At 39.3% G+C, this 23735-nt stretch overlaps 1 protein-coding gene across 3 annotated transcripts in view; it reads right to left on the bottom strand.

Annotated features, from left to right (window-relative positions):
* Window positions 1-23735, bottom strand: part of shg (DE-cadherin) — a 406513-nt gene that overhangs the window by 297913 nt on the left and 84865 nt on the right. For all 3 annotated transcript variants that reach the window (XM_087359676.1, XM_087359677.1, XM_087359672.1), the window contains one exon: window positions 11056-11137. In XM_087359676.1, the coding sequence (XP_087215802.1) occupies window positions 11056-11137 (82 nt within the window). Of the gene's footprint in view, window positions 1-11055; window positions 11138-23735 lie in introns of those variants that run through there.

Raw genomic sequence — 23735 nt, 5'->3', positions numbered from 1 at the left:
CCTTTCAAATCATTTAAAACGAAAAGAGTTCTCAAAAATTAATTTACCTACATTTCAATCCTCCCATCAGTTTATCCGTTTGTATGGCTTAAGTAGAATATTTTAGGAATAACACACAATACAAGTGGCAATCAATTAATACGTGGATACGTAATCTTGAGATTTTACGAGTTTCACTAATTTTAATTTCCTCCCAAGTTGATTAGTAAAGAAAAAAATATTCTTTTGTATAACTCACAGCTATTCATAACACGTTCCTCGAGGACTTGATTATGCCTACTATAACTCCATTATAAATTTTCAGCAGTCAATTCAAAACTTTGTAAACCTATAATCAATTCACTGGTGCTGTTCTATCTAGGCTATCGATCAAATTTAATCTAATTTCGTCTACTTTATAGACACGTTGCAGTTTTGTTAGAAGGCTAATTTCGTCAACAGAATACAGACAGAATCAGGGTATGAGAACAAGCCCTTCAATGTAGAACGGGAACACATGAGTGACATACGACTAGCACTTAAGACTTAAAAATAAGCAATTAGGATATCATGAAACATTTTACCCTCTATCACGTAAATCTATAACTTACGACAAGTTTTCTTGCATATTCTCAGTTCAATTCCATCGTATTAGGTCTGAGAATGTCATAGTGGGACCGACTATAAAAATTCTATTATCAGTAAATAGAATGTGTGTGTTATCACCTTCAAATTGCTTTATCTTCCACTTTATACACACTTATTGACTGTTCTGCCCTGCCTATAAACATAATGGCTATCAGTAGGAGCTGGGTTGTAACGCCGTGTTGTCTGGTAGACATTTACCAGCATTTCAGAGGTCCTTGCTGCCTCCATCATCAGGGGTACTAAATTTCTACCAGATTACACGGCGATATAACTCAGAAGGCAGCCATTTAAATATCGCTATCGATTTCCGAAAGCATTTTCAAAACTCAAGTTACATTGCTTTAAATTTCTTAAGCTCTTAAAAATAAAATTTTCTGAGCAGGTCTTAGATCCCCCCCCCCACAAACCGCATTATTTTATAACAGATTTCGTAACATGGGTAAGTCATCTTAACACCCTGTTACTGAAGACATCGGGTTCCTTCACAGCGTTTGATGCGTCAACATCCGAATACACACGGCGTCAAAACCCAGAGCAAGAACGCCAAAATTTTCAATGCTGCGAAACCTCAAATCTCACATAAATGTCATTTATCAATATTTATGAAAGTTCAAGAACATGCTAGTGCGTCTGAAATTTAGAGAAATATTCCAAAATTCAAATTCCAATTCCAGATAATTGCTTCTTATGATATTTTATGCAAATAATGAAGCCACGAAGCTTGTCAGAGATTCTGGTGTATACGCATGGCGGCAGATTCTATTAAGACTCCGAAATTAGGAAATTAGAAATGTGTCAGCCTGATATCCGCCAAGTTGATTACGTAAAAGACAGAGGAAATAAAAGAAAGAAAGAAAAAGAAGAGGTTTCCTTTCTTCGCGCTCGAGTTTATCAAACTGAGAAATCATGAATTTTTAGGGCAGTTTGCTACCCAATAATCACTGAAATGTTCCTCCCCATAAAATTTTTAATAAGTTTACTTCTGAGCATTTCTTCAACCAGAATCACGAGTCTGATGAAAATTGAGATGTATATATGCCATCGAAGTTCTTGGTAAATGAGTTTCAATCACAAAATTCATCTCGCGAACATTAATTATAAGTTCCGAAAACAAGCGAAATATGCACAGAAGTGTCTCTTTTAGAATCAATTGATTACGCCGGGTCTCTGTTCACTGAACGCATTAGGTCCTTTATTTCATTTGACACAATGCTCAGTGTCTGCTCCGTACGAGATACTATTCAGATGTTCAATTGAACGTCGCTTAAATAAAAGTCACTGCTTCATAAATTCATTCCACTCTTTCAGTCAGACTGCAACCGGAAGATGGCTGTCTTCTTGAGTTGTACGCCGTGTAGTCTGGTAGAAGTTTACCGACGTTTCAGAGGTGCGATGATTCATCGCTGTGATGATGGAGGCAGCAGGCAGGCACCTCTGACACTACTATCAGACTTAAGGTCATAACAACCCGGATTTCCTGCAGTAAGAACCTCAAATCTAACACAGAATATAACTTGTAACAACACGGAGCCATTGACATTGACAAACAATTCTCCTTCGGAATATTACCGAAACGTGGTATACATAGACCAGAACACCAAATCCCGCGTATCTTTGTAGAATTCTGCCACCGGTTAAAAACCCATTTGCAGTCAAATAAATAATAATAAAAATAAAAAAAAATATTTCCAAATTTCTGACCATCTGCTAACAGCCATGAGAGGAGTGCTCATGTTAACCGTGTTAGCCCGGCCAACACTTCGAAAAAAGTCTTTTGTCTTAGTTTTGTGGTAATCCATACACTGGTATACATCAGAATCGATTAGATAAAATACATCATTAGCCAGCTTCAGCCAGCCAGGCGTTGTTAGCATTGTGCTCCAGGTTAACTCAAGCCTCAACTAGTTGACAACCCTAGGCTGACTGGCAGGAGGTCGCCGTACACTACATTATCTCTTTACCCCCTCCTACCCTTCAGTCTAAATGTATTCATTTCTCTCGCGGATAGGGTTATGATTTAAAATTATTAAAGAATTCTAGTTTTAAATTTACGTTTCACGACAGAGAAAAAAAGAGGAAAACGTGTGCATACTTAAAATTAAAATAAAAACTCTCTAAGTCAGTGGTATTCAACCTGGGATAAGCGAAGACATCTTAGGGGGTACGTGAAATTTAAAAAAAAATTATTTTATGATAAACACTGAATAATCAGTAATGTAATTTATTTAATTGATTTTAGATGTAGATTATATATTATGTATAACTTGAATTATACACCAAAAAATTTGGGGGTACAAAGTTGAAGAGAAATTATATCTGGGGGTACGCGAAGACACCTTAGGGGGTACGTGAAATTTAAAAAAAATACAAATTATTTTATGATAAACACTGAATAATCAGTAATGTAATTTATTTAATTTATTTTAGATGTAGATTATATACTACGTATAACTTGAATTATACACCAACAACTTTGGGGGTACAAAGTTGAAGAGAAATTATATCTGGGGGGTACGCGAACAAAAAAAGGTTGAATACCACTGCTCTAAGTGATCCCGCCATTACTAAAAAACTCGTAAGCGAAAAGCAAAACTTAGAGACTTAAACAATAGTGTAGTTACTCATGACGTGTAATTCACGCCAGTAGTTTCGGTTCAGAAGGAAGATCTCAAAGGAAACAGCTGTTGGTTGTAACTCTCTCCCTGCAAATTTGTACATTTCTTGATAATGAGCATACGAAGGAAGACGTTCATCAAGCAGGGTACATAACAGCCTTCTGTAGTGGCAGTAATGCGAACATCCACAGAGCAAACCATTATCACGCCCTTAACAACGCCCTCCGAGGCATTCACTGCCGGAATTGTTTTCTTCTGTTCGAGCAAACTAGACAAGTGCAAAGATGTTTTTTCAGAACCGTCTCGGTTATCATCTGGGATCTGATGATGAGGACAGACACGGTTACCGAAACGTCGGTCTTTTGTGACTGATTGCACGAGGAGACTTAATTGAAAGCGTGCATGATTAATCATTCACCTGATAATGAAGGCGTAACTGAACGTCGCACATTTCCTCCCAAGTGACGTGTTTACACGTCCGATATGATTTCATCACTGAAGTATAAAAATTATAGAAATATTCCCAATCAGTGTAACAGACCACGGACCTCCCAAACACGATTTACGTCGGAGATCACCTGACAGGCAGGCAGTGTAACATGAATGATGCATTATACTGGACATTGCTACAGTGTATCGCAATACGTCGCAAATCAGCTGAGCAGAACACCGACGGTGAACATTAATATTAAATTTAATCAATAATGGCTCGACAACTAAGGGCGAGTAGTTGCTCTCAGGGGCGAAACCCCTCAAAATAAAAGACGTGACGTTCTCGTGGCGTAGGTCTTCTGGATATTAAAGTGGAATTCTTAACGAAGTAGCCTCTTTTATCTTCAGGGTAGACAATACGGAATCCATTAAACAGACAGCTATAAGCTGAAAAACCAACTGGTCTTTGTAATGGCGAAGTATCCTGTTTTCTTCGCGGTACGGACTTATTTATTTATTATTCAGATTAATGTTAATTTCTGTTCTACGCCAAGAAGGCTTTTCCCTTGAAGGCATCCATAGAAAATTTTATATACATTTTTTATATCCCATCCACTTCCTCCATGATTTGATGAAACTAATTTGCATATACTGCTTCATATTATGTAATTTTCTCCATTCTCCTTGTTACTTTCACACATTCGTAAGACATGTAATATTCTTAACACATTTTCCTAAAACACTCCAAACCCTTCATTGGAAATGTCTTAATTTGTTTGATTTGCTGATCTAGTGATCTAGAAAAAGATATAGCCAGTTTTTAAAATCCGATTAGACAGTGCTGTAAAAAGTAAAGTTTGTCCCACTATACGCCATGTAGGCGTTTGGGGTGAGTGGAGGTATAGCTCCTCTCTTCCTTGACCTCGGCACTAGATGGGGGTGAGTGGTCAGCATCATGCCCCGGCCGGCTTTACCCCCGGGAAAGGACCCCGGTACCCATTGTAGAGGAGGCTGGGTGGGCCCCAGATCCGGTCTGGACGTAGAGGCTAGAGGAAAAATCCTCTGCCCCCGTCGGGGGGCGAACCCCGGTCGTCCAGCCCGTAGCTAGTCACTATACTGACTGAGCTATCCCGGCTCATAGACAGTGCTGTACTCCCTCTAATACGCCAATCTTCATATGATTAAGGCGTGCTGTTACTTAGTTTATATTAACTAGTTCCCAATCGATCCTTCTGATGAGTTTTTCGTAAAGTTTCCCCTTTGGCAAGCAAGTGCCGATTACGTCCTGATTCCTGTCATATTCCTTTATGTGACCTTTCTTTTTAGATCTCTCTTGCCACTTTTTCGTGAGACGTAAGACTTCACAAAACTCGCTTTGAGGCAGTCGCCCTCGAATAACGTATCTTTCCCATCTTAACGCGTGCTTTATCTCATCCAGTCTCCAATTTGTCACTTCTTCGTGTCCCTGAAGTCAGTATAACAACAGAACTCCTTTCTTTTCTCAGCTCTGACCTTAGGACCATTCTGTCTGAACGTGCGCGACGCATTTTTTATATATAAATAAGTCAGCACCTCCTTTTTCTCTCTCCTAAAATCTAAGCCATTTACATGTTTTTAACTTATAAAATAATACTTCACACAACAAAACCCGTTATGAGCCTGTAAAGAATGCCTACGTTTTGTGTCGTTTTTATTTTTACCTTTTATAACCGCGTCGGTTTAGCCAGATAAATCCACTACTAAAATATGTAGTACTAGACGTGTTATGTTTTAGCATAATTAATAATTATCCAACCGCAACGTGAAAGGACAAACTTCGAACAGTTTCAAGAATATAATCTTTTGTGGTGACTATGGCGAACTTGCATCTCTGAAATATACTTATTTATTTTTCCTATTTCTTCGTTTCCCTTGTTTCTTCCTTCTCCCCCTTTGTTTCTTCACCTCCTTTTTGTACTGTTTCTTTCACTTTTGTTGTTTTTATTACCTTCAAATTTTTTCGTATAATTACTTTCCCTCTCTTTATGCATTTTATTTGCTTCAATCCTTGTTCTTTTCTCTTCTATTCTCTCCTTCCCACTCCTTGTTCCTTCGTCTATTCTTCAATTTCCTTCATATTTCTAACATTTGCGTATTATTTCGACATTAGCTCCGTTTGTATCTCCAGTCTGTAACTCGGCTGTTACCACGAGTGTTAACTAAAGCCTACACAGCGCAGTGTATCCTTAGGCCTAAATCAAGCTATGCTTCTCTTTGTGAAGCAGTGCGTCGTGAAATGTGTACGTAGCTCTTTGTTTTCATGATTAATAAATTTACACTTCCCTTTGAATTCTGACCAAATGAGCTGCCAGTATCCTGCTGTGTGACATTTCACTTCACAACTAACGTAACATTCATTTCCAAGACACATTTGATTAAAATTAGCACAAGTGTCTACGTCAGACAACATTTCACCATAAACTTTACGCTATTTTTAAGCTGGTGTCTTCCGCGGCTAGTCTGAATTTAGGCGAAAATAATTTGTACGTTTTCCTTTTCTCTCTTAGCGGTAACTATGTGTACCACCTACTTCAACGCTTTATATACATCTCTCCTTTGCCTCTCAGTTTTGTGGCGATTGGTTCTTAAAACAGTAACAAGACGTTGATTTTTTTGTAATGTTGAAGTGTAGTGTTTTCTTTGCGGTACGGACTGAATTTCTGAATGTCACTTAGATGAATTGTCTGTCTGGGAAATATAACATCAAACGAGAAAAAATACATATAAAATTACAAAGATACAACAAAATGAACTGAACAATTAAAAAAGGCATTTTGAGAATTAGATATATAATATGGTAGCAGACACAAAATTAGGATTACGTAATAACACTTTTAACGCGGCTTTGCGCCATTACAACCAAATCTGGTCTATAAACAATAGAAGGGTGCCCGAAAACTGGAAACGGTTCTTATGACCATTATGAGTGTAGTCTGGCTTTACCAACGTTTCAATGGTAGTTACAGTTTCCTTCATCAGGGCGATTAGTCAGATGATAAAAGTAACAAGTAGTAAGCACCTCTGAAACGTCGGTCAATTTCTACCAGATTATATGGTGCAACCTCCCGCAGGGTAGCCAACTTTAAAAAATCCTGCTCAATTTAAAAGGTCTCCTGACAGTAACCTGACATTTTTCAACTGTTGCAGGTACCGAGGGGCGCTGAATGATTCAGACGTTTCTGCACTACCTGACTGATCCCGTCGCTCTGCGAAGTGACGAGACGAAGTTCACTGCGTTGTACCATTCGTGCCGCACGATCGTCCCTGTCCGTCCGTCCGCCCGTCCGTCACTCACCTTGCTACCGCACTTTCACATAAGAGAAGACGGATTTGAATCCATTAACTCTGATTTGCTGGCCGAATTTCCCTCTGCACGTTTCCCTTCTAGTGCTCATTCCTTGTTTTATCTCTCACTGTATTCGTTCTGGAAGCCCCATTCACATCAGAGCGATTTGCTTGTTATAAATAAACAAGTAAAGCAAACGCCATTATTTAATCTTTCGAACCCAAAGAGAAAGGGTTAGGAGGAGCAGTAAGAGAGTAGAAGCAGAGAGAAAATTGGTGGAGGGAAGTTAGAAGGTCCCCAGGCATTTCCCGCTCGTCCTTCTGTTAAGGATAAAGTAAGCGTGAAGACGTTAGTACGATAATTGAACCAACTCCAAAGAGCGTCCAAATATTATTTATGAATTCAGTCCGTACCGCGAAGAAAACACTACACTTCACCATTACGAAGATCAACTGGTTAACGCCGTTTAAGGAAATAATCGCTGTTTACTGTGAGAATAATACGAAAAACATAAATGCTAAATAATTATTTAAGCAGGTGAAACGCGTAGTTACGATGGGGCTTTAAAGGGTTGAATGAATCGGCCGTTTTATAAACCCACAAGACCCACTTTCGAGTGGAGTAGAAGTGAATGCGTTTCCATGGAGATGTCACAGGATACAGAATGACAGATTATAAAATTAATGAAGGTACTGGATAAAAACGGAGTACAAATACAATATTAGAAGGCATCAAAAGAAATGACTAAAACATCTGAAAATAATGCATAAAACGTGATCCAAAAGCTGCTGTATCATTACGAACCACAGGGCAACGAGACGGATGAAACAAATTTAATACTTGCGACCGGAACAAAGACCTTAATCCGTGAAGCCGCTGTTGGTACTGATGAAGACATTTATTGCTGTGTAAACACCACACACATTCATAAATATTATTATTACATAAGCCCAAAAAAACCAGCCATGGTGGTCTAGCGGTTAGAACGCTGGCCTTGTAATCCTGGGGTCTCGGGTTCGATTCCCGGCGGTGCCCGAATTTATAACTTGTGTTGGGCAAGGCCGTGGTCTAGGCAACACGGAGTTTTCCTCCGTGGCATCCCAACAATTACTCCATTCACACACAGAAGAAGGCAATGGCAAACCACTTCTGGATCATCTGCCAAGAACGTATATGAACAGGTCCCAGTCCGAGAAAAGGATGGAAGGATCCTGTTCATATGGACCTGTCGTCAGACAGAACACTAAATAAATAAATAAATAAATAAATAAGCCCAAAAATCCCTCAACAACAGAAAATGATCACCAACCAACCAACCAACCAACCAACCAACCAACCAACCAACCAACCAACCAACCAACCAACCAACCAACACCGCTTATTATACACATAGATTCTAATCTTAACGCAGGCGTTCGTAAGTACTGGCGAACTGCGAACAGCAAGACATATTACAACTTAAAAATGAAATATCCTGAGTACACTTGGTTCTGTGAAGTGACTCCGTGATGACGTGTCCTGTTTACAAAGCTACAGGTTAAGCATTAAACAGTAAATGTACTCGCTCTTTCCAAATCCACGATGCAGTGACGCCACACATAGACGCAATATTTACCTTTTCTGAGACGTAGGGGCGTGTGGAATTTAAGTATGCAAGAAACGCAACTCGCAGACGAAGTAACGCACAAAGGAAACTCACTCCAACTTCTTATCTTTTATTCAATAAAGGCCTTTGAGATGGGTTTGTAATACCGATACATAGTTATCTGGGAGCGATGACATCGAATGTAAATTATGAAAAAATTAAAATGTTCCTGCTTTCTCAAGCAACAAAACTCATAATTATCGGTGAATGACAGCATAGGATAAGATCCTTACATCTATTATAAGAAATGATCCCGCATTTTCGAACACGAATTTAATAGTCACTGAAGAATCTTAGATCTTACAGCCGGCATAAATCGTCTTCCTCGAGTCCTTTAAATTTTCTTTGAGGTACGAACTGAGAAATTCAGAGGTTTCAGTAACACGCAGATTAATATTAAGATTCATAACAAATTATTCATCGACAATTGAATAAAAGTACTGAGAACAGTCGCATAAGATGAAGCCTCTTTTGCATTTATTGCTACCAGAGTAGCCACCGTCAGAATTAAATTTCAATCTTTTTTTGTCTCACATCGTACGAACAGCGCTCTCGTACACCCAAGCGTGACGGTCATTCGCTATTATATTACGAGCAGATTTCGGAAAAAAATTATTTCTAATTTGAGCATTACAAAACTGCTTCTGATTTTCTGATGCTTCCTTCTTCAAGGACTGACTCTGAGACCCAAATCCCAACACTACAGCGTCACTACCCCCTGATGCAGACCGCCCGCCACTTCAAGATGAAGTCTATTTCCATTCCAGCAACACAGGAGCTAATTATATGCTTCAACATTTAGGGAAATAGAATCCGTCATTTATCAACTCATTAGGTTAAGCATCACGAATCTCGTCAATGAAATTTTGTTCTATTCTTGTTTCTACAGATCCTAGTTAAATGTGACACATAACATCTTGTTCATTTCATCTACCTTTCTCTTTTCTTCCTACAGTTTCTTTTGCGTATGAATTTAATGGGGTAAAAGGCTGGTCTTTCAAATTTATTCTTGAGTTATACAAGGCATTAGTCCACACAGAAGCAGACATAGTCTCAAGGGAGTTTACTTCATCATCAGGGCGATGAAGCTTTATCTCCGTGTAGTATTGGTTGTCTAGCGGTTAGAAAGCTGGCCTTGTAATCCTGGGGTCTCGGGTTCGATTCCCGGCGGTGCCCGAATTTATAACTTGTGTTGGGCAAGGCCGTGGTCTAGGCAACACGGAGTTTTCCTCCGTGGCATCCCAACAATTATTCCATTCACACACAGAAGAAGGCAATGGCAAACTACTTCTGGATCATCTGCCAAGAACGTATATGAACAGGTCCCAGTCCGAGAAAAGGATGGAAGGATCCTGTTCATATGGACCTGTCGTCAGACAGAACACTAAATAAATAAAGTATTGGTTAACATCCTTACAACCGAGACAGCCCAACGTGTAATGCGGACTTAGTACTCTGAATTGAGATCTCGGTAATAAATAAACTGTGGATGACGATAAAACATCACATTCGGTAACCAGAGTTTAAATGGTACAAAGTCAACCAATGGTAGTCACCGTGACCAAGGTAAACACGGCGATGGAGACACATGGTCGCCACGGTAACCAAGGGGTTCTGAAGTCGAATCATTCCGTCAGACAGACATGGTCAGCCCAGAGATATTTTTATGCGTTTCGTGCAAAGAACGCATAATAAAATCACTAAATTCGGCAGTGAGACGTTGGTGGGAACATGAAGATAAAAAAGGCGAACAGATGGATGTTCGTGGTAAGACACAAGCAGGAACGACCACGTTACAACGTCTCACTTTCGGACTAAAAAAAGGCAGGCTGAAGGAGCACAAGGTAAATCCAGAAACGGCGCATTAGATTGGTAGTCAGGAACTGTGTGAGTAGTGGAAGAACTTAAGTAGGATGAAAGGAGAGAGAGAGATAGCCATCAAGGGACAGGACGCCTTCTCGTCACAGCCACACCAGGTGATCACATAGAACGTTCACCCACGTTTCAAAAGGTTGTTTCGCTTCTGTTCTAAAATATAACATCAGACTTTACATCCAAAAGCACGACGATAAAAAAATGTCTGTTTCGTAGTTAGATGAATCAAAAGAAATGAGCGTCGTATTGAACCCCTACATTTCATTAACGTGGCAGAATTATTTCCAGGTTGCTATAGCAACATTATGGAGATGCAGTGCCAGAATAATCTCTCAGATTCATTTTCTCACGTAAAAATTAAAAAAAAAATGCCTCAGGAGTCACAACAAATTATTCCTATATTAAACCTATATTATTTAACGTAACGTAAAATTATATCACTAGCACGTCTGTTATAACAAATGACAAAAATATTCAGGTATCAGATAACAGTAGCTAATGAGCAAAGATGGAAAAGTAAAGAAGTTCGATCTTACCTGTTGTTGTGTATGGGTGTAAAACCTGGTCTCTCATGCCAAGGGATGTTTCAAAACAGGGTACTTGGAAGAATATCTGCACCTAAGAGAAATAAAATAACAGAAGGTTATAGAAAATTGCATAATCATGAACTTCATAATTTGTACTCCACCAAAAATTATTAGGATGAGAAGAGGGGACATGAAGATAAGAAATACGTAAAATATATTGGTTATAAACCCTAAACGTATGAGACTACTTCGAATTCCTAGGCATAGATGTGAGGATAATATTAAAATGGAACTTAGGGTGTGGATTAAAAAAAACTGTGCTTCATCCAGCGCATAATAAGTAGCAGCAACAACATTGGTGTTCTAAAAACACATAATACACGGTTAGGAATACAACCTTCTGTTTTCCCAGGCGGTCTCATATGCGCCGTAGAATCTGGTTGAATTTATGAACTGGAATATGACAAGCCGTTGAATTTGTTGCCTAATTGTGGAGTCTTCCGTGACAGAAGACGACTCAATCCGTCAACAGAAAAATAAGTTAAATGGCCTAGGTGGAGAGGAGGGCGTGCTCTGCGGAACAGTATCCCTGTCAGCAGGGGAGTTCCAATGGAAGGAAATGTTTATAAAGATTCCTCTCTGCTGTTCAGGCACAAGACAGACACGAAACTTAAACAAGCCTGACAACAACAGATGATGGATCTGGCTATCAACACCCTCATTAGTCAGAGAGACATTTTGCGCGATTTCCCTATTTTTTTATTATCCTCACTGGCAATGCAGCCAACAAAACATTTCTATTCCTCGCCGTCTGTAACTCAGAATGACACGCCCGAGTATTCGTAATAATATAAACCCACTTCTTCACTCTGCCTGTCGTCTTTCTTTCTTTCCTGGTGACTTGAGATCATCCCACTGTCGCCTGTCACTGCAGATTTGAAGATGGAGTTCCTTTTAATCACACACAACGTTTCGGAAGGTCTGCATTATTTTTCGGACTGAGTTCTAACACGTTGACGAAGTAATTAACACTATGAATATTTTTATTTGAGGTACTCGCGGAGGTGAAGATGTCGATTTTGGTCTTGTGGGTTGTGTCGCAGTGTAGATTTGCGGGGACCGACGTTTAGGACAAACATGCTGCCCCCAACTTCAACCCCCCCAAGTCGATTACAAACAACGTCACGTCCGTTGCGTTTCTTACAGTCACGTGATACGAAAACGAGACATTTCGCGTAAGTGCGCACCTTCAATGGCCTCGACTGACTCAGGATAACTTCGGAGGACGTGGATTCCGATTCGAAAGTTGTTTCCTCTGAATCCCTCTATACGCTCCTTCAGTTTGGCCCTAACCTTTTGAATCACCCTGTATTTTTATTTAGTGTTCTGTCTGACGACAGGTCCATATGAACAGGATCCTTCCATCCTTTTCTCGGACTGGGACCTGTTCGTATACGTTCTTGGCAGATGATCCAGAAGTGGTTTGCCATTGCCTTCTTCTGTGTGTGAATGGAGTAATTGTTGGGATGCCACGGAGGAAAACTCCGTGTTGCCTAGACCACGGCCTTGCCCAACACAAGTTATAAATTCGGGCACCGCCATTAATCGAACCCGAGACCCCAGGATTACAAGGCCAGCGTTCTAACCGCTAGACCACCTCATCTTATTATTTATTTAGTGTTCTGTCTGACGACAGGTCCATATGAACACCTGTATAAACAAAAGAAAATAAAGGTGATCCACCCAGACTCCCTACCCTGTAGCATAGCGTTCTAATCTCAAGCTTCATGAGAAAAGGAACCAGCTATAGCACGCAGTAGCAAAGTAAAGATACTCTGACGTCCTCCACAGTTGACGTCATGTGAATCAGTGATTCCAGAATGGCCATTACTAACTGTGTCAGACAACACAATCACGCAGAGAGACGTTTCATGTGGTTGCCCATCAGGCAAACCTTTTGTTTGATCACGTTAATAAACACGCTGGTCCAGGCCGTGCCTTATACCGTGTGCGGAACCGCAAATTACCGGCCGACGCGAATGGTTTGTGAGTTCTCTGCCCAACAAACCACAAACAGAAACCGCCAATGATTCACTGTGACGAAACCTAAAGGGAATATATAATTGAATGTAGGTGTATCGGAGAGAATGCAGCACCAAGTTCTGGGTGAGCAGATCAAGGAGATGAGATGGGCTGAACATGTAGCACGTATTAAGGTGGTTAAAAAATTCATGCGTATGTGATATTTAGGGCCTCAGCGCGGAAACGATGAAGTCGTTTCTCTGGGTTATGATGCTTTATAAACTCGTAGGTGACACCAACGTTTCGGAGAAGCATATTGTCACCATCTTCAGGGTTGAAGTGATTAAACCTGAAGGAAAGGGACGACTTTCGCTCTTTTACTCGTCCTCTTTTCTCTTTCCTACCTCATTCGTTATCATCTTCCTTCCTATGTCATACATCTCAATAAATGTCGTATGGTTTTCACTTACGTAGAGGTGAACATTTTAAGAAACTTATATTCGTTCAATTGGCCGAAAATATTCTTGGCTTTTATGTAACACGAAGCCGAGGCTAAAGTAAGGACACTTCGTGATGATAATGTAATACCTTCCATGCTACTTACAACTAGATTTTGAAGTTCAATAACGTGAAAAATCACAGTAAAATTGTGTGTACCACTTGAAGATGCCATCGATGCATGCAAAATTCAACAAGGCACGTAAAATGTTGTGGCTGTGTACATTTACTAACGTAAAGAATGTTAATCGAAGACAGATCTGAAATGAATCGAGTTAAAGCAATTATTTCGACACGATGTTTAACACTGACTTCTCTGCTACTCACGTGTAACTTAGCAACCACACTGCATAGGGGGGGATCCCAGCATTGTTCCCGTAACAGACGTTATCTGCAGAACCTAAATCAGGGAAGCGTGGATTACAGGGAGCTGCTTTACCTTCTGAAGCATGAAATAACAAGGAACAGCTAGATAACGAGATTACAACTGATCAATTAATACCATCAATACTGTCCCGGTCTAACACGGTCTGAGTGGAGATACTGCGCTGAAATGTCTGTCCAGCAGCACAAAATAGTTTCCAGGAAAATTTAGACCAATTTAAATATGTTGCATAGTAAAAAAAACCGTGCAGAAGTAAGCCATGAATATTTTATTTTATTCAAGAGTTTTGTGATCGATACAAAAAACGCAAAATTTAATTTTCGAAAAATGATTTTAAAAATATAATTATCATATTACACGTGAAAGCTGTATAAATGACGCGAAGAACTCCACTGTGTAGCTAGCTCATAGTACGCTCGGCCAGTGAAGAAATTTCGCAATTTTTTTAAGATTCTGACTAATCTGTCACATCATCAATAATAATTATATCTAAGTTATTTTGTTATTAGACGAAAGAAAGAGAATTTATGCTAAATAACATTTAGGGCGGAAGGAATTAATATTTACTTTTTGCCAATTTTCGCCCCTCATTAATCAATCTCACACCCTTTATCTTCGTGAGACCGAGAACGAAATTTCGAAGCACGAACGGAACAAAGAAATGAACAGATATACTAAAAAAAGCGGGGCGTTGAGAATCAAAAGTGAAATTAGTTCAAGATGAAATTTCCGTTTGACCGCGCACTGGAATTATTTAATTATAAAAATGTACACGTATTTTGGTATGGCCTTTAAGCTGTTATCAGTTAACAAAATTTGTTACAGACTATTAGTTATGTTGACAATCCGCCTAAACGAAAATTATTTATTATTGTTTCAATGTATATTAAGAATCCACTGCATGTTTCGACCTTAACTGGTCGTATAATAATAATTCAATTCAATTAATTCAATTAATTTATTTACGTGTTTGCCAACAGCAAGAAGCCAATAACAGGCAAACACTGATAATACGTACAATAATAGTGAAATAATAATGGATAATATTACACAAACGGATTAACTAAACTTATACATATACAGTATTAAATATAACTGCCAAGTACAGGCAAACCCAAAATAGAAACAATATTAACACAGAGCAAAAAATGAAGAAATATAAATAAAAACAAATAATCCACCTAGGGAACACTAATATAATTGTAAAACTTTAAAAAATATAGAAAGACAGATAACGAAGCTAGATCATTTCCCTTGTTGAGAACGTTCGCTCAAGGGAGACAATGTTTACGCTAAATACGTCCAAAAATTTACATACGTCATTAACTGTGATGACGCACCTCGCTGAAGGACTATATCTTAGCGCACTGTTCACACTAAAAGTAGAAAATTCTCTTATTTGCCTCGCCGGCACACGTAAACCAACAGTGTCCATAATGGAATGGCAATTTATTTTGCCCTTAAATACATTAATAAGAAATAATAGTAATAACAACAATAATAATAATGGAATTAAATCTTTCGAGTACACTGACATTTCAAAGTGTTCTCCTTGAGCATTAACCAACATAACCTAACCTAACCTGACGTATTATTACGCGACTGAACCTAAAACAACCCAAACTCCACATAGTTTAGGCCATACGACACGACGCCAGTAAACTGATACAGCAAAGGAGAACATTATAGAGCATTAGTTGCATTGAAGTGGCTGACCTCTGCTGTTCAGAAAAGAGGTTAGTGGAGTCACTCTGCGTTTGTAGCCGGGTCGCAATTGCGTTAACTTTGTCGTGTTTATACCAGCGTGGCTGCAATCAGCAGCAAAGGCACGGAATTTCAAAAGCAGAACTTCATCCCGAAATACGTATTATTACAGCAGGCAGACCCAGAGTCAAACAAGCGGACACGTTCAACGACCTTAATCATTAAGGAGACAGTATCAATTATTTACTCCCTAAAATTGTACTTCTAGTATTGACAAATGAATTAAATCACTGATAAAATAGTTCCACGAACAAAATCTCAATTTTTCTGTGACTGATCTCTGTAATGGTGAAGTGTGGTGTTTTCTTCGCGGTACGGACTAGATTCTTAAATATTATTCAGACGAATTCTCGACACAGGTTTACCTTGGTTTTCCTCTGTCTTCAAGCAAATGCTGAGATGGTTCCCAAGTTCCAAGTTGCCACTGCAAGCTTCTCATGCAGCCCTCCAGATTTAAATTAATCAAAATTTACCACCCCTTAACGCCGTCAAAATTTACCCCCCTCCCCTCAGTAGGAACTTCTAAATTACGTCCTAAACTTCCAAATCATAGTCTCAGCTTTCGCTAATACAAAATTCCGTCTTTTATGCCAATCATCACACTAACGCCTTCACTCTTACTTTATCCTTAACAGAAGGACGAGCGGGCATTGCCTGGGGACCTTCTAGCTATAAGATGCTCTTTCTCCCCTCCCCCCCCAGATATCGAAGTGTCTCTCACTTCTCCCCCACCAATTTCCTCTTTCTCTGTCTCTCTTGATGTTCTACGCAGCTAAACATCCGCTTTTCTTTTGTGGTCCCCACTACAGAGCACCACCAGTCAGTTTTGGGTTCCCCCGAGGGTCCAATCCATAGGTGGTCACATAGACCAACCCTCTACGCTGGATCGGCCGTGAACCAAAGGACACCAGACGACCACAGCAAGAAAATGGACAAGTGATAACGGATTTGTGAACTTCTAAACTTTTTTGTAATTGAATACGCAACGAACCAAGTTGGTCGTTTCCTATCCAAAACATATCTATATACAAAAAAATGTGTATAAAATTTATTGATAAAGGAAGCACACTGACAGAGGCTTAAGGGTAAGTGGGCTATGCCCCTAAAAACCTTAACAGTCGAACATTTATGATCCTCCAATTTCTCTTCTCTCTGTCTCACTCATTATTCTTCAAAATGTTAAACAGGGCTTCAATTCTGCAGACTCGAACGCCACAGAGTTCACAGCTTATGATTATCAGAGCTTGTAAGTGGCGAAAGATCACAAATACGTGGTCACTGGTGCGAGCCATCGTGACTGACGGCATGAATCAGGTCAATTGCTAATGGGCTTGCAAACTTTGCAACTAATTATTCGGCTCACAAACAGAATTACGAGCAAAGTTCTGGGTAATCGCCGGCAATTGGACGAAGGCTAATGAACTCAATAACTCTTTCCTTACCACCGTGTCATGTAATGGTACATCCATGTTTGGTATTAGCTGCCATTTAAACTTTCATGTATTACTCACCATACACAGAAAGAGATAATTTACAGGCTTTGAATATTGCGCCCTTCCATGATATTTATCAAACACAGCAGCAAAACATCTAATGCAGCTAAGAAAATCCAAAACCAAACACAAACACACAGATTTACAGTAATACTCATTTTATATATGCAGTAGATTCCGGTTAATCGAGGTAGCCGTTTATTTGGGACAAATATTAAAGAACAAAACTTTTTAACTCTTTACGTGGAACTTCTCATAATTGGGCCAAAATGTTTTAGTCTCGATGTGTCCAAATTACCCGGAATCCACTTTATTTATTACAACAGAACGGACAAGGTATTTTCTAGGGTGCTTCTTAAAATAAACTGCATTGAAGTAACAGAATGATAATTAGATATTCTGAAAATTTCGTAATTAATACAGCAGTTTAGATTTATTCTGTATGTTACAGTTTTATATATTTTCGGAGGTCAATCGGAAACTATCGCAGTATTAAATTAAACAGTAAACCGTCAGATTAGATCAACACACCAAACATGGTACAGGTTAGGAAACTTCTCTTAATCACATTTCTCTGTTAGCCATCTCTTCGATTAGCTGAAAGCTTTGCCAATCTGTTCTACGTACAAGTCCAACATTATGCACCCTGCGTGCATTTGACGATAAAATAAAAACAAGGATAAGAATGTCTTGCGAAACAAATAAGAAACACAGTTATGTTCGCACGATTAAACTCGTATAGACATCTACCCATAGCCACGCGTCTAATGTGATTGGCTGTATATATAAAATATAGTCAGAATTGCCATCTGGCTTGATTGTAAATCAGACCCCTGATAAAATTACAAAAATATCTAATCTCATTCCCTATTCCGTACTTAAAATTTTCCAAACGAGTAATTTCTAAAGAGTTCGCCTTCAACATGACAACACAGCCATTCCATTTTTACCATCTGCCTTGTTGCTGTAATGTTGGCTATATTGTACCAAAATCTCATTCACATGAATGTTGCTCGACAGCGCATTTCATTTCTCTTTCATTTGTTATTAATTCGCGTGTGCTTCAGTGCGTCCTTTTGTTATATAAATCCATATCGGCAATTCAGTTTAAGCCTAATACATAATATAATATGACGTATATTAATTTTGGGTTTAACGTGTTTATCCGTAGTTTAAACAATGGTCCCTATAATTGCTGCTAATCTTATTTAAACCAATCAAAAACAGGGCTGCAGCTTGCTATTGGTAGACAAAAGCCAATCAATGTTAGCTTCAATCCGTGGTTTGCCAGTTTGCTATTGTTTTACTGGACAAGGCATAAAAGGAGCTCTTCGTGAACAAAGAAAGGGATGATACTGGCGTTTTAAGGGATGTTTCCATTATAAAGTTGTTACAAACTACCCTACTGTACCACTAGGGGATCACATTTCACTGGTATATGGACCTTCATGAAAGTTATATGTTGGCTTGCACAAAGAACATCTCAAAAAGCAATTTCATTAGCAATGTATTATAATGTATTTCCATGATAAAACACAGTGTATAGTAGAGTTGTGTTAATTAATGGAGTGGTATCCTAGGCTTATTTAAAACGAAATACTAAAACATGGCTACACGACATACATCTTCTCGAATCTGTGTTAGAACCAAAATAGCACCACTTCTAACTTTGATTACAGTGAACACGTTTGTAAAACAGGTAAGTACATATTTATTTCCAGTTTTTACTCTACCCAATTAAATTAACCGATCAATTTATGGGGTCGAACGACACAAATTATTATGACGTTGATGCATTTCGGACCTGCGTTTGCAGCACTGAAGAAAACCATGAATTCATATGAATATCCGGCCCCAGGGAAGAGATTCTAACCATGAAATTCCCAACAAGAATCAAAAATCATAACAAGATAATGGGGGTTTAACAAAAAGTTCAAACCTGATTAGGAAATTTGGCACGTACTGTGTTTCCTGAAACTGATCTTGAAACAACAATATTTACCAAACTTCACGCAGCAAAGTCCTAAGCTATTAACAGCACGCTCAGCTGGTCAAGAAATTTCCTGTCTTTTACGGAAGCATAAGGTTCATTACCGTGTTCACAAAAGCCCCAACCCACGCCAGATTAATATCATTCTGTCCAATGTGCAATGTTACAACAAACAGCGTTTAGAAACAAAGGAGGATAGAAGAAGGCTGTGTTCTGAGATTTGGCACAGCGTATACTAGCAAGTATCGATCGACGTTTCGGCGGAGCTTACTTCTTCAATCAAAAGTTTCGGAAGTTTAGGAATTTTCGTAAATAAATTCCCTCGTCACGGTGTCAGAAATAAACGAAGGGAGTTAATAGATAAACCAGGTGAGAATGAAAGAACAAAAATATGGGAAAATAAAAGACAGGAGTAAAGGAAAATATGAAGCAAGACGAAAATGAATAAGAGACAAAACGAACAAAAAATTGCACGTATAAACATTTCTCTGTGTGAGAACATACATAAATGGAGAATGTGCTGTAATTCATACCGCGAATGTATCCAATAATCACACCTGAATCGAAAATCGACAATTGCAATCAATGGATCACATTATTCTACTATTATGAAAAGCAGTCTATAAGGAAGCAATTGGAAAATTAGCTGCATATTTTATGGTCGCTAATGGACTGACGCTGATGCAGGTATGATGTTTTGGTAACTAAAACTGCAGAAGGCTTAGTGACTTAGTTATTGGCATAAACCGAGAATCCTTACACACTTAGAAGTTGCATTATGTGATACTGAAGAAGACCTGTAACATTGAAACTACAGATATATTTTAAATATAAAATAACCCACGATCCCATCGTACAAAGGATCAAAGCTCCAAGTCCGTGACCACTGGAGTCAGCGAAATCAAACACACCGACGGACTTCCATTTCTCTACAGCCGTAAATCTGCTAGAATATTAACTCACTTCGTAAGATATTTCTTAAAAAGTTTGTGGTAACTCAGCTGCTGAATAAATCACTGATACGTACTTTTAAATAAACACAGGTGTCCATCGAAATGATCGAACACCTCGCCAGTGGACTTCACTCCGAACCAGACAAATCCCGAAGATTACTGTCTCCTGAGACCTTGCGCCTTAACAACCTGGTAGAAATCTGCCGACGTTTCATAGGTGATTGTTCCCATCATTAGGCTGAAGATGACGGTGACATTACGAAGCCCAGAAACGTCGGTAAATTTCTTCCAGACCATAAGGCGTACTATTCCAGAAGACAGTCGTCTACAGACTCACAGCCGTGAAAACCCGAAACTCCACCAAGTACATAAAAAATTCATCACTTTGAGCAAATCGGACGTCCATCAAAGAAATTAATTTGAACTCAAATCCCACGTCATATTACAAGCCACAACGCCCTGAAATATAATAGCAAGTGATTTACAGTTTGTGCTACCCACTTTCCACGAAATTATATTACATACTTGACAGCTTAACAAAGGTTTGAATAATATAGGAAAGCTAAAAGCTGGTTATGTCTTTGTATATCAAACGACAGTGTTGGCCGAATGGAAAACTTAATAATGCGATGTCCAATTAGACTTCCACAGCCTTGCTAAGGCTCCATTTCATATATTCGACTTTAATATTTAATGGTATTTGCGGTCTGAGGCGTGGGCCTTGTTCGATTGGACAATGGGGCCATGGTTTCGAATCCTGCTGTAGAAATGGAGGTTTGTCAGAGTCTTTCTGCGTTGGCTGTCCTGTACAGGTGCGACGGGATGATCGCTCGTCCAAGGAATCCTAACAAATGTCAAAATAGATCAAGTAACCTTCCATACGGGAGGAGGTCAAGGGTCGTAGGACTTTCAAGGACTTTGGCAACAGATGGTAATGATATACACAAATGACTGTCAAGTCGCTTTGGAGTTATGTCTGTTTTGCACTGCAATCCTCGAGTGATTGTGACGGTTTGTCTTATGGAGGAAATGTCTGAAGAAAATAATTTTTGTCCGACAGATAAACCTAAGAGGGATACATGAGTGGCTGGAGAAAATTTCATATGCTTAATGAGGACCCCCGAAATTTGTACTTTTCACCACGTATTATGAGGATGGTACCCGTACGGTGGTCTAGCGGTCAGAACGCTGGCCTTGTAATCCTGGGGTCTCGGGTTCGATTCCCGGCGGTGCCCTAATTTATAACTTGTGTTGGGCAAGGCTGTGGTCTAGGCAACACGGAGTTTTCCTCCGTGGCATCCCAACAATTACTCCATTCACACACAGAAGAAGGCAATGGCAAACCACTTCTGGATCATCTGCCAAGAACGTATATGAACAGGTCCCAGTCCGAGAAAAGGATGGAAGGATCCTGTTCATATGGACCTGATCTGTCCTCAGACAGAACACTAATAATAATAATAATAATAATTATGAGGATGATCAAATGAAAGAGATTGAGATAGGCTGGACATGCAGAAATGAGATATGCCCATTCTCTAGTATCCCAAACAGGACACGGCGTTTCAAAAATTCTGTTTCCATCCTCTTGCGAAAACATGGGAAGCACTTTCACTAGAAGCAAACTGCAACTGCCTTTAATTATTGACTTATCCTTGTACAAAAATAACTTAATTTCAGTTCGCTTCTATCAGACTTCTACTTTGACGTGCAGACCAAAAATCAATATGAACAGTTTAAAATTAGCTCGTAGCTATTTATTGATGGAAGTTCTGACATCTGATAACGTACGTATTCTAAACCCACTAGTTCGTTTCTTTGTTTGTTTGCTTCTGATTCGTCATTACCTGTAACATCCATCTATGCCCTCAAAGTTCGGCAGTTTTTGGCCTCAAACACCATGGCCGTCATCCCGCACCCTCCTTATTCGCCGTGTGACTTCTTCCTCTTCCCAAAGATAAAAATTCAGCTAAAGGGAAGGAGATTTGAGACGATAGAAGAGATTCAGGCAGAATCGCAGATGGTGCTTGAGAGGCTGACAAAGAAAGATTTCCAGGGATGCTTCCAGGCTTGGCAGCGGCGCTGGGATCGTTGTGTTCACTCCCAGGGGAACTACTTCGAGGGTGATGGCTGAATTTAATACCTGAGATAAGTGTACGGGTTTTTATACGCGCAGTCTGGAAACTTTCCGATCGCACCTCGTATAATGTGTGACAGAGGACATTACTAACACTCCGCTGAGTCCCAATAAATTTTATTTATTTATGGTTAATTTTACAAATCTTCAATATCTAAGACCAATTAGTCAGCGTCGAATTATAGTATTTTAACCAAGTACGTTGTATGATAAGGAGATAATTAAAATATGGCTGATAATTTAAAGAATTATGATAACAGACGGGTTATTAACACACTGAATAATAATTCATTAGGTAAATATATAGTCCTAACTATAAAAACGTTTAGTTGCGACGAAAAATTTAAAAAACAGCAAGGAATATAAAAACCACAGAAAACCACTGACCGGAACCCCCGGCCCGGGGGGGGTGGTGGGGGGCTCAACACGACAGGGAAACGTTTGCTATAACCGCAGTATTAGATGGGAGACGCCAATATGCCGTTCAATCTAATTTACCCAGAAACAAATACAGAGCTTTTGACTTTTTAAAAAGTTGTTTAAAACCCGGTAACGAGAGTGAAGGAATATTTTCACAAACCGAGGAGGAAACACGCGTTGCGTTGACACGTGTTTTTACATCGCCCATTTCACCGCAAGCCCAAATACGCATTTCTTATGACGGCGACTGTACTTATTTCTGTTCCTTGGAGGGGCGATCCGTCAAAAGCTTTTGAATTCAGTTCAGTCCAATAATCCGGTCATAAGTCAGGTTTCATTCTAACCAAAATACTGTTAAAAATTTACATTAAAATAGGCGAAAAAGCTGGGTCTTGTGAAGTGAGGCGGATAATCCTTTACTGAAGAGAAGGATAGCGCGAACCAGTTTTTCGAGATAATGAGCACATGTAAGTTTAAAGCCCGTACTTTCGTACGGGCTTGTTTCCTGTTCTTTGTGAATGTCTTAACCTAACAGCATTTGAGGTGAGACAGAATTCGACTCAAAAACTCAGGCCTGAGGTATAAGGACCCTACAATTCAATGCCACAAAACAGACACAACTGAAAAAGTTAATGGAAAAAAAAATACCACCTGATCTGACATTCGACAACTTTTTATTTTGTCCAAAGAGTGTTAATTAGTTTTGTAAGATACTCAGTGTAAACAGCGATTATTTCCTTAAACAACATCAACCATTTTATCTTTGAAGCGGTAGAGTGTAGTGTTTTCTTTGCGGTACGGACTGAGTTGTTAAATAGGATTTATATAAACTTTGGGCTTCATAAGGTTAATTACGCTATCGTGTTCCAAATTATGTACCACCCCAGCCATTTGCCTGGATGGACTGAGGAAAACGGAGAAAAAGCTCAGTGAGGGTGGCCTCTTTCTCCGGGACGAGATTTGAACCCGAAACCTTCCGAAAACGAAACAAGAGTGCAAACGTTCGGTGGGGATCGTTAAATACCCG

This window comes from Zootermopsis nevadensis, unplaced genomic scaffold, assembly GCF_977971745.1.
Source record: "Zootermopsis nevadensis isolate Lab colony 2312 unplaced genomic scaffold, Znev_1.0 Znev_ptg000032l, whole genome shotgun sequence".
Lineage (NCBI taxonomy): Eukaryota > Metazoa > Arthropoda > Insecta > Blattodea > Termopsidae > Zootermopsis > Zootermopsis nevadensis.
Note: the sequence above shows the minus strand (reverse complement) of the source record. Positions and strands in the feature narration are given on the sequence as shown.